This window comes from Rhincodon typus, chromosome 10, assembly GCF_021869965.1.
Source record: "Rhincodon typus isolate 14 chromosome 10, sRhiTyp1.1, whole genome shotgun sequence".
Lineage (NCBI taxonomy): Eukaryota > Metazoa > Chordata > Chondrichthyes > Orectolobiformes > Rhincodontidae > Rhincodon > Rhincodon typus.
Genome location: NC_063341.1, coordinates 2,972,824 through 2,985,590, shown reverse-complemented (window position 1 = coordinate 2,985,590; position 12,767 = coordinate 2,972,824). Strand labels below are relative to the sequence as shown.

The 12,767-nt window shown below is 39.4% G+C and overlaps 1 protein-coding gene across 1 annotated transcript in view; it reads left to right on the top strand.

Annotated features, from left to right (window-relative positions):
- LOC109932319 (xenotropic and polytropic retrovirus receptor 1 homolog) overlaps positions 1-10,547 on the top strand; it is a 131,341-nt gene extending 120,794 nt beyond the window's left edge. The window contains exons 9-11 of the mRNA XM_048601952.1: positions 4,978-5,143; positions 7,924-8,118; positions 9,078-10,547. Of these exons, the coding sequence (XP_048457909.1) occupies positions 4,978-5,143; positions 7,924-8,118; positions 9,078-9,127 (411 nt within the window). The 3' untranslated portion in view covers positions 9,128-10,547. The remainder of the gene's footprint in view (positions 1-4,977; positions 5,144-7,923; positions 8,119-9,077) is intronic.
- The last annotated feature ends 2,220 nt before the right edge of the window (positions 10,548-12,767 follow it).

Here is a 12,767-nt window from a genome sequence, read left to right as displayed (position 1 = left end):
CAATCAGAGGCAGAAGCATAGATCCTCCTTGGCTAAACAGCAAATCAACCAACTCCCTTCATATAATAAGAATACCAAAGCATGGAACAGGAGTTGACACCTTGGGGAAGGGAGCTCATGAAGTTTTGTTTTCGAAGAAACTCTTGTCCTGACATTTGGTGTAAAAATGAAGTAGTTGACATGCAGTCATTCACACAGAATTGCGCTTAGGTCCACTCATGATCAGTCACAGCACTCAGTTTATCCACTTGATATTCAATTAAGAAGTTCCATTTTGAACTCTGCAGTTTTGATGAATATAGCAGCTGATCTGTTGCATATATTTTTGAATTTCCTGGTGTCTTTCCTACTAATCCATTGTCATGAGATTCTGATAACGCTATTATGAAAGTTGTGTGCGCCATTGTATGATATCTTGTACATTTTAGTTCTGCTGCATTAGCTGTTAGCTCTGTCAATTAGTTGGAGCTATCCCTAATAAGTGTATGCATCTTAGAAGTGCTTTGGGGTTTTGGGCTTGCAGGATGACAAAGCATATATAAAATGAAAGAGCTTTGAATTACCGTTACTATTTTTCCCCTGTAAACCTTTTTGGGAGTTTAGCAGTATCAAAATCACAAGGTACTTCTATAGAATTCTCTTGAATCCATGTCTTTCAACAACTCCTATCATTTGAAACCTTCTGGAAATGGGGGCTATCTTTACGTTTTTTCAGAAATAAGTTTTGCTGAATCTATATGCCTATACTTAAAGATGTTTAAGCAAACAAGGCCGCTGCAGTATACAATATCAGACATGGCTCAGTGATAATGTCACTGGAAAGATGTACTGGCATTAGAGGCAGTCCCGAGAAGGTTCATTAAGCTGATACAAGGTATGGAGGAACTGTCTTATGAGGAGAGGTTGAGTAGGTTGGGCCTGTACTCATTAGAATATAGAAGAATGAGAGACAACCTTATTGAAACATACAAGATTCTTAAGGGACTTACAGGGTAGATGCAGAAATGTTGTTTCCCATTGTAGGAGAATGGAGGACCATTGTGTCTTGCTCCAGAGACTGATGTATGTAATCTTGTATGATATTCCCAGTGCAGTACTCAAGGAGTATTATACTGTCTGAGATACCACTTTTTGGATGAGAGGTTAATTTGTGACCCAATTTGCCTACACAACTAGATGTATAATTTTCCATGACAATATTTAAACAAGAGAATTTATTATAAATATGCATTTTAATTGGTTGTTTATCTCGTTGCTACATGTGAGACTTTGCCGTGTGTAAATTGTCTCTTACGTTTCTCTGCACTGCAATAATGACCATGTTTCAAAAGCATTCATTGGCTGTGAAGTACTTTGGTACATCCTGGCATTATGAAAGTTGCAGCATGGATTCAAGCTCTCTCTTTTTAAATAGAATTGCATAGCGTATGCATTACTTCAAGTAGGAGTTAGATTTTATTCTTTGGGCTAAAGAGATCTCAAAGGGAATTGGGAGAAAGCAAGAACAGGGGACTGATCATATTGAATGATGGAGAAGGCTCAAAGGGCTGAATGACCTACTCCTATTGTCGGTGTTTCCATTTTCTATGTTTCATATCAGTGAGTGGTAAGGGTGTTTGTTGATAGAATCCCTACATTGTAGAAGCAGGCCATTTGGCCCATGGGGTCCACACCAACCCTCCGAAGAGCATCCCACCCAGACTTACCCCTTACCCTGGCCCTTCATTTCCTACCCTAGATACAATGGGCAGTTTAGCATGGCCAATCCACCTAACCTGCACATCTTTGGACTATGGGAGGAAACCGGAACACCCGGAGGAAACCCACACAGACAGTCACCCAAGGGTGGAATCAAACCCGGGTCCCTGGCGCTGTGAGGCAGCAATGCTAACCACTGAGCCACCGTGCCACCTGAGCCTTTGCTGCAGAGTTTGAGGAAGAAGCTATTTCACTTTGATCTTTAATGAAATAGGGAAAAGATGATCAAACAATCCACCAACTCTCCAAGGGATGTTATGTTCTTTTGCTTGCCAAATAATGTAATTTTACCATTTTTCATGCCGGTCCAGCATATCCCAACCTTCTTATGAAGTTTTACACATGAATTTATGACATTTGGAATGTACTAGGCATCACTTTTCAGTTCCGTGAAGGTGAAGTGGCCATAGTTCCAAAGGACCATAAGGCTGCTGTCTCATTAGAGAAAGACAGCTGGTGGTGAGTTTAATCTGAGGGTCACCACACCTCAGGTGAGGGGCGAGTTTGAGAAAGTGGGACCTTCATGATCTCCATCGAGCGAAGTCATAATGAAGCTGGGCAGGATGCCTCCGAATCCAAAATGTTTCCTGCATTAAGGGAGAATGTCCCACATGTTCAAGCAAGAGTGCTTGGAGTATTTGCATAGGTTGTGAAATGAAATTCTGTTTTCAGAGAGTTGATGAGGCAATACAGGGCAGTGCACAATACCATACAATGTGTTCTAAACGATGTGCCACGAGCATAGTAAACCTTTGTTTTTAAAACTTGGTTCCCTTTTGCAACCCACTTAACAATCCTACTGTGCCTGAATATTTGCCATCTTTGTTTGGCTAAGTGAATGGGTTTCAAACATAGTTCATTGGCTATGATGTGCTTTAGGACATTCTGAGAACTGTGAGAAGTGCTCTATAAACACATACCATTTTAAAGGAGCAGGCAATTCGTGCACTGTAATGAAGTGTAACTGTACTCTATGGGCAAGTTATAAATGAGAACGCACAGTCTCATGGAATCCCATATTAAAGTTTAGAACTTGGTTCTTTAATCGTCGCATTCTTTTTGCGCCCTTGAAAGTTTAACAGATCCCATAGCTCTATAGGGTAGTCAGATTTTGCTTTGATTCACTAGAGCTCACAGCCGAATCCATGGCACAGATTACAAACAGGGATATCCAGTCAGGGAAGTACGAGGTGATGTTTTCCCCAGTCTGGCATCATTTTTGCTCTTAAAACAGAGTGAAATGTAAGTTGTCTGTTTTTAGAACACTGAAATTTTTAACGATCATTTGCTTAAAATAGATTTTGGCTTTCCAAAGTGAATCACAAAGCATTAACAATACCAGAAATAGATATTTAAGAAGCAGTGCAGTAACCAGTAGCTCAGTGACCTCATCTAAGAAGTTGCTGAACCATGTAACCAAAACAAATCTCAGCTTTGACCCGCGGTCAGTGCTCCGTTACCTGTTCTCAGCTTTGATCTGTGGTAGAGGTTTTGCAATGCAGGACGTAACAGTTGAATAGCCTTCCCATTTCTGGTGACTGTCAAGTACTGTACAGGAGTCATGGACATTTGGGCAAAGTGCAATAGGTTAATGGGCATGAATGGAACAGTCCCAACGGGGGCAATGACATCAGCAGGGAAGAGTGAAAATAATTTTGTTTTTAAGTAACTGTCAACTTGGTCTTGGAGCTCTTCAAACCAGGCTCCTGTTGATTGCTGCAGCTGTGCTGTGCTTAATTCATCGTCCTTTTGATTCCACATAACTTATCTCAATCTTATGACATTTTCAAAGAGATAGATAAGGTAGATGCAGGAAAGATGTTTCCCCCTGGATGGGGCCATCTTGAACGAGGGAATCTAGTCCTAGAAGAGGGGGCAAGCCATTTACAGTGAGAAGAGGAGGAATATCTTCACTCAGTGGACAGTGAATGTTGGAATTCCCTACCTGGCTCAGTAATTGAATATGCTGAAGTCAGGGACCAATAGATTTCTAGGTACTAATGACCAATGGTTCCTTCTAATTTTCTTTCTGGCTGCGCAGGTCAATGATGTCCGTGCACTGTTGCAACTTCTGGAAGGGAAGTCAATGCTGCAGTTGGCAGGGCGATGCCAATAGCCAAGCATGGAACCTTGGAGCAGCTGCTTGCATGTGCAGCTGCACAGCTTAGAGGGAAAGTTGTTAGTAACATCACAGGAAATGGTGATACCTTGATAAAATACTGTTAAAGTAGATTATCAGTTATAATTTAGAATAACAGAGCAGGCTGGCAGGGTTGAATGGCCCACTCCTGCTCTGTGTTCCTCAATGTCTAGTTCCAACTTTTCATTTTCCTCTATTATGGTTGTTCAGTTTTCCATAACAGTTATCCATGTATGGGTGATTTTCCAGTTCCATGCAGGAACTATGCAAACTTGGAACCAGCAGAGAGAAGAAATTTTCTGGTTGGACTGGATTTGAACCCAGATGGCAAGTCTGAAAGGACACTATGCCACTCAAGTTTAACCCATACAATATCAGTTTCTGTTTTCATTTTCTTTTTTTTCCTTTTATCCCCCAGAAGTGCTCTTGCACAGTACTGACTGTTTGTTTCTTTTTTTACCCCATCACCAAATCACCCAATCACCAAATCACCCAAGGTAATTTTATCACCCATGCTCTCCAATCATTGAATTTATCAGTTTGTGTTCCATGAGTGAACTCAAACATTTCAATATAAATCTAGACACACACTCACAAATGCCATTCATTATCTGTGAGCTAAATGCTAAATTTCTGAAATATACTGACTTAAGTAAGGAAATTATGGCGTATGCTTCTATCTTGTTGAGTAGTGACACATACTGGCTTTCAATCATCTGATACCAAAGGCAGGACAGCCTCTGATTTTGCTCTCTTTGAAAGCCCTTCTTTGTTTCCTGAATGTTCTCGGAATAGAATTTTCTTAATTTCAGGAAAAAAAAATCTCATTGTTACTTCATTCTCACCTATTTAATTGTTCATCTTTGTTGCCCTTTGTGATGGTATATTTTATGTTAATTTTATTGTTGTTATACATAGCAATATGACTGTGGTCACTTGAAAATCAAAGATGTTTCCAGATCCTTGAGTAACAGCATAGTGACTGAGGCATTACTGTATGAAGGGATAGCATGGTGAAGGAAGAGAGTCTACCTATAAACTGTTGTTGATTGATTTTTTTTTCACACTTCTCCCCACAGTTCAGAGTCTTCACAGCTCCATTCCACAAAGTAGAGTTTGCAGATTTTTGGCTGGCCGACCAATTGAACAGCTTGGCTACAATTCTGATGGACCTGGAGTACATGATCTGCTTTTATAGCTTTGAACTGAACTGGAGCTTGAGTGAGGGACTGCTCAGTGCTCCAGGTAATGTATTATGCTGAATAATCACAATGAGGCTCCAAATGTATGTTGTTTCTGCTTCATATTTTCCACATCTAAAAGGTGGTCTAAAGTTGCCATTACTTGAAAATTTTTTTTGACAGTTAACACTTCCAGCACATTGGCAAAAACCTATCCGAAGTACTATGTTCAATTCTGGACGTTGCACATCATGAAGGATATATTGTCTTTGGAGGGGGTGAAAGATTATACCAAGATTTAAAGCATTAAATCATCGATATAGGTAGCATAAATATGTTGTATTCACCTGAGTTTTAAAAAATGGAAAGATGATCTGATTGCGATCTTTCAAATAAAAAGAGAATCAGTGGTATACATACAAGCCATCTCTGCTGATGGGGAAATCCAGAGTAGTGAGGCACAATCTTAGTATTGGAGTTAGACCATTTGCAATTGAAATTAGGAAACACACACAAGGTATCAGGAACATGGAATTCTCTCTCAAAAGGCTGCGGATGCTGGGTCAATTCAAATTTTCAAGATTAAGATCAGATTTTTATCAAAGGTATTGGAGGATGTAGAGCATAGTGAGGTAAATGAATCAAACTTAAGATAAGTTACAATCTAATTACTTACAGAATAGACTTGAGGTGCTGAATAGCCTACGCCTGTTCTTAGCGGTCATGTGTACTCTGTGATGATGTGTTTTGGAACTGCTAAAAACAGCAAAGTTGCAGGTTTGATTCCAATGTCCTTACTGAGTTAGCTGATCTTAATTGGGGTGATGAAATTGGGGTTAGGAGGCAGGAAAACTTCGCACTGTTGGTTGCTGGAATTTATTTGATAAGTACAATGGTAATTGATAGAATACACCGTAGAAAATTTTAGTTGGCACTCACGTGATGACTGACTGACTGTCCAAGGTGCCAACTAGCTACAGCTCCTCATGCAGCTAAAATCAGGTGTAACCACCTTCAAACAAGGAGGACAGGAAATTTCACCCCCCCCCCCTCCCCCCCGCCATGTATTCCAGACATCATGTAAGTAGTTGTTCATTAGTATCTGTCTATTCTGCAAATACTGAAACAATAAGGAATTGCTGAATGTTGGAAATGTTCAATACATTCGTTGTATGTGTTTTGTTGTTGTGTGCACCCTATTTATTCAAGTTTGTGGGCCGTTAGTTGTTATTTGATTGTGAATGCATGTTGATGTAAAGGAGTCAACTTATACTTGTCCTGCACAGAAACTTTTGGGAGATTAGAGTGAGCAGTAGTTACAACCCATATTGTAACTCAGCTGTGCTCATTTGTCATCTATAAGCAAGCAATCCTTAGTTTTGGAAAAGAGATGATACAAGGAATCTTGGGGGGAAAATGGAGCTTTAGCTGCTTAATTCATTTTTACAGAGCTTTAAAAAATATTCTGCATGAGCAGTTTCAATAATTCTATTGACCAGTTTCAAATGAAAGGATTTGTGAATTGCAACAGCAAATTTAACTTGGTTCAATTGATCCAAAAAATGTTTTGATGTGTGAATGTCATCAACACACAATTATTTCATGCTTAGTTTATTTTACTGTTGTTAACAGAATCTATTTAGAATTGTGAGAGCCAAGGGAATTTACATAATTGCATAGGTGGTCAGATTGCAGAGTGCATGTCGAAGATCTTCAACAATCTATTATGAAGAATGCTCAGAACTGATTTTGGATACAAGCATTAGCCATCCTATTCCATTTGCCTTATGCACGTGAACCTCAGGAACATGACTAACACAGACTGTACTATGAATGTTTCACTTGAGCTTGCCCCCATGTGGGTTAACTCTAAAACCAGTAAATCCTTGAATCCCACAACCCTGAGCCAACTACGCCATTTAGCAGACGACTGAATGCACCAAGTTTAATACTGTGACATCCATTAAAATCGAAGTACACACGATGAATGACCTCTTTGGGCTAGGTATCATAGGGTGATGCATATCATGGAATTCTACATAGCATCTTTGGGTTGTTTTGGTGTTCTTTCCCTCGAGGTTTCACATCCTCTTTTGACATCCTGTTGTCTCCTCTTTCTCATTTACTGCTTTCACTTATTGTGTCTAAAGTGCTTCCTGTCAGAAACCTATTCTAACCTTTTTAGGTTTTAGTGATACCTATTTTGGGGGATTTGATGATAACATGATTACACCAAGTCTGATTACCTAGTGATATGTTTGTCAAACAACTGTGGCATTGATGAGTGTGACAGTTTTCTTCAGCTGGCATAAGAGGCTGGTTATAATTGGAAGACTTGCAGATTTGATGTGAGTTAAGTATTGTCACGATTGGGTTAGCTGTTCCATTTGGACAAGGTGTCCCTTGGAATAGAAAGAGCAATTAGCTTCATTGCATGTATCTTGAAGTCAAGCATTTATATACACTAGTTATAGCAACTCATTATTGAGACTGGCCACTGCAGCAAGGTGATCTTTATGATAAGAAAGAGTAATCAGTACAGATTTCAAATGTCTTTATTTAATCTGACCACCAATTGCTGTTGTACTGGCATCACACTCAAAATATAAACGGGGAGAATGACGGATTTACAACAGACTAATAGGATTTACAAACAGGCAGACCACGGCACATGGACTGCAGTGGTTCAAGAACTTATCTCACCACCACCACCTTAAGGGCAACTAGGGCAATGCCTCTGACCCATGAGTGAATAACAAAAAACAAAGGGACAATTAAACATTTTTTGGACCTCATGTGTATGCTGTCACAATTGCTGATCTGTTTCCCTTTTGCTTGTTATAGGTGATAGCGTGTGCCACAGCTACTCCTATGGAGTAAGAGCCATCATCCAGTGTCTGCCCGCGTGGGTACGCTTCACCCAGTGCCTGCGCCGCTACCGAGACACCAAACGAGCATTCCCTCATCTAGTCAATGCTGGGAAGTATTCCACCACCTTCTTTGTGGTGACCTTTGCTGCTCTCTACAGTACACACAAAGGTAAGCTGGTGAGAAACAGTTACTTCCCCTGCCGTATGTCTTGGTGAAACCATTGTCACTGATTTGAAATTTGGCTGAAGGCTGAAGTCTAAGAACATGATTTAAAGATATGTGACTGCAAGTGGGATTTAATAAATTCAGAAAAAATGGTAACTAATTTTATTGTTTCTCGGATATTGCCCTCTTCAGTGTATAATGTGAGCTGATTCCCAGCCTCCAACCTGTTATTTCCCTCCATTCCCTTAGCAGCCTCTAACTCTCAAATCCACATTCAGTATGATAAATCTTTTAGTTCATTACCTGTAGACAGGTCTGATGTGTATAGGTTTCTTCCATAGTTAGTCCCCTGAGATCAGAATAAAGGGATTGTGAAAATGTGTAATAAAACACAGCAGGTTACTGAGCTAATAAGAATTCCTTATTCTTGCAAATATGAAAGCATTACAAATCTGCACCTGTATATCATTTTCAGATCATGTTTTAGATTTGTGGTAAATCTCAAGTCACCATTACTCTTCACCCCATTTTAATCCGAGTTAAAAAATATTTGCTAAAAGTGGGAAAATTCATGTTTCAAATGGTCGGTCAGATGCTGCATTTTTTGGTTTGAATAAAGTTGTACCGTAGTTTCAACTCTACATTTAGGTTGCTCCTATTGCGTCACTCTGTATTGTACCACTTGCCTCCTATCCCTTTTTCTGGCATGTGTACCAGGGCTGAAAGAAGAAATAAAAGCAGGAAATGCTGGAAGCACTGTGCAGACCAGACAGCATATTGTAGAGAAAGAAACTGTGTCAAGGTTTTGTATTGATGATCTTCCACCACAAAGTGAATCAATCACAGATTTAGCAATTTTACATAAGCTGTGTTCAAGTTAATAAACTGATAAACCACAATCTCTTCCAGTCCTAATGATAGATATCGACTTGAAACATTAAATCTGTTTTCTGTTTTCATAGATATGTGCCTGAATGCTGAGTGTTTCCAGCATTTTGTTGTTATATGTTAGATTTCCAGCAACACCATGATACTGATGCACAGACTATACAACCACTTAGAAGGGTATTAACAAAGAATTTAAAGGATGAACATGATGGACTGAAACACCTCCCTGTGTGCTGATCCTGTGGCTTCAGAGGAACAGAAATTAGAGAAAACAAAACAAGCAAATTCTTTTGAGGCTGACTGCACCCTCCTGGCTTGAATAATAATTTATGGCTTTTGTTGCCCATGCATTGTATGATCCTCATTTGTAGAAATCAAAATGCTGTCATTCACTTCTCCATGAGTGTCCTCTATTAGCAGCAAACATGAGCCTTCACGTGCAGTAAATGTAGCTGATCTCATTTAATTGCTTCATTTTGTCTTGTGTTTAATTTGAATAGGCACTTTATTCATCTGCTCTGTGGTGCAAAAGATCAGACCATTTTTTCAAGGTCCTGCTCCTTTCTGTGGCATAATTAGAAAAGAGAATTTTTCATCATTATTTTCAAGCTAATTTGGCAGTTGGTTTCCATTTGCTTGTTCAAACAGCCTCTGTTTTGAACACAGTAGAAATGTTAGATATAGGATCCGAGCACAGTGATCTGATCTTTAGTGTAATCATTTGTGGCTTTAAAACCCATAACACTGGAGACTGAGTGTGTTCTTCATAAATTATCCTGTTAGCTCGGGATTCAAATTGAGCCAAAACTGATGGACTGTGATTAAATGAGTCAAATTCCATTTTATTTAGACAAAATTCAGATTATTTGCATTTATTTTGATCACATCCTGTTATTCTAATTTTTTTCTCTCCCCTTTAAAACACAAACGAGTCACAGTTCTAAAGCAAAACTCAAGTGAAGACTGACAACTGTGATATTCCACGTAAGCAAGTCATCGTCTGATGTTCACAGTGTGGGCTTAGACAGGAAGGATGCTGCATTAATTCAATAAAAAAAATCATATGACTATTACTTTAGCAGTTGAGAATGCAGACTTGACCTCTTGGCGTGCAGTGGTAGTGTGCCTACCTCTGGACCTGAAACCCACGGTTCAAGTCCAACCTGCTTCAGACGTGTGTCATAACCATAACATGTCTGAACAGGTTGATTAAAACTATGTAACAGAATGGAATAGAAACAATTTTTGCTGGAGAACCTTATGGAACCATTGGAGAAGCCAAGTGTGTATGGTTTGTGTCACTCCCATGGTGTTTTCTGATTGGCTTAGATTATGCACAACGGGACACTTAGAGGGAATTAGTACATGGCCAATCCTTATTAGGAGATTTTCTTGTTGGTCATATTCATTTTGCACATGCTGTATGATACTTTTCTCCCCAGTCACTTGTCCAACTATGATTTTTATTATGCAGCTCACTTTCAAGATTTGTTTGAAATTTCTACTGTGAAGCACTTTTGGACACTTTTCTGCATTAAAGGTGCTATATAAATGCAAGATGTTTTCTTTGTGTCTTGTATTGGCTGAAGTAGAGTTGGATTCAAATAATGGTTCATTCTGATAGTTTTATTTGGAAAACAAGCATGTGTGACGGGTAGTGTTTTTCATATTCATATTAACATGAAGGGAGGCATGTTTATAAGTTAACATTGCTGAGCAGTGGCCATGGGGTTCAGGGTGTGTAGATTTGCACTGAATAATGTCGTGGAGAACTGCCAAACAGAGGTCAGTCACCTCCCAGGGGAAGGGAAGGAAAATCAAAGAAAACAAACATTTGCCACAGAATCCCTGAATCTGGTTTCTGATCAGTATTGAGCAAAGTTTTAGAAGCAAGTCCACAATAAGTCATTCAAAGTGACCCAGAAACGGGGAAGGAAATACTTTAATTGGAGTAAGTTTACCCTTTTTAAATCCATTCTTATTCCTTCTCTCCTAAGTGTACTGTCCTTGATGATGTACATTTCAAAGGACATCGTTGCCTCTCCAGCCCATGCCCCAAATGGTTGTTCTTTGTGTATTGCATACCTACAAACATTTGAATTAGGAACAGCAAAAAGCCATTCGATTCCTTGAACCTCTTCCACCATTTGATAAGATCATGAGTGATCTGATTGTGCCCTCAACTCCACTTTCCTGCCCACCTTCAGTATCATTTCATCTCTTATTGGTCAAGAATCTATCTACTACTGCTTCCATCACCCTATGGGAGTGTGTTCCACAGACTGGTGACTCTTTGAGAGAAAGAAATATCTACTCATCTCTGTCTTATTTGGGAAAGACCTAATTTATAAACCGTCCCTGAATACCAGTTTGCTCCCTAAAGGGGAAATATTCTTTCAGCATCTACTGTGTCAAGTTCCTTCAGCTTCAGGTACGTTTACAAAGGTTATCTCTGTCCTGTCAACTGACCCAACCTGTCCAACCTTTCGGTTTAACTGCACACTCACCACACCACCATCCCCAACCTCCCACTCCTCCCCCCACCCCCCAATCCTGTCAGAGACCAGAGGACTGAAAGGGGAGTGAGAAACAAGGAGACAAAGATGGACTCAATGGGAGACCAGGGGATTGGGTGACAGTGGACTGAGTGAGGGAGAGGTAGAACTGGAAATCTGTTGGTTGTTGCCATCTGTGTGGCTGGTAGTGCCTGCAAATGAAGTAATCTGGTATTAAAGCTCTTCTTAGTCTGATCCAAGTAAAATGCAGTGCATACAAGATAAAAATATGGCCAGTTTTATGATTTGTATCTGTGCAATTTCCTTGTGTATGTGATTCTCCATATCCCTAGCACCCTGACCTCCACTTTCTGATAGCATTGTGAGAAACTGAATGCATTAAACTTCAAACTGCTACTACACCTGCCCTTATACAATGTTAAGTAGATAATGTAGGAGTGTGTTCTGTTAGCAATTATTTCATCCCAGGTTCTGAAAAGACTTAACAGGATTTTTGCAAAAACATTGGGAAGTTCTGCCTGGCTCTAATTTTATCCTGAAAATTCATTGCTTTGATCCTACTAAAATGAAAGCTGTATTAGTAATCTAAAATGGCGAAAAAGTCAGATCAGCCGAGTAGGTTGACCAGTCCTCAATAGCTATTCATATTGTCTGCAAGTCTCCCTTTCTAAGAACCAGACGTTGTTCATGAATTTGCAAACACAACAAGAAGAGATATTTAATCCCATTCCTAGCTCAAAGCCATGCCTTGAGATTTTGAATCCAAATTATTCCCTAAAAATAAAAATACTTTTTGTTTGTCTTGTTGGCTACATTTGAAAATCTTAATAAAATTCTTGCATTTATCCATTTTCCATTCTCGCGACTGACATTGCTTTCTCGAGATCCAGACGTAGATTCACACAATAGAATAACTTAGCAGCAGAGTTTAGGAATTTTTCAATAGTGTTGTCCTTAAGCTTGTATCTGTTGCCTTTGTAATTATGCTGTGACTGACGGAGTGTAGTACAGATGAGAATTTTGGTTACATTGTATGTTATGATCAGAGATGCATTGTCTGAAAGCAGATTTTCAAGAGAATTGGGTAAATATTTCAAAAGGAAAAATTAGCAACACATTTGTTAAAGAACAGGGAGCTGTGACTAATTGAACAGCTCTGTCAAAGAGGCAGCTTGATGGGATGAATGGTTGGTTTCATTCTATTTCTATGAACAGCCATGATAAAAAACTTTCTTCCTTCCACCCACA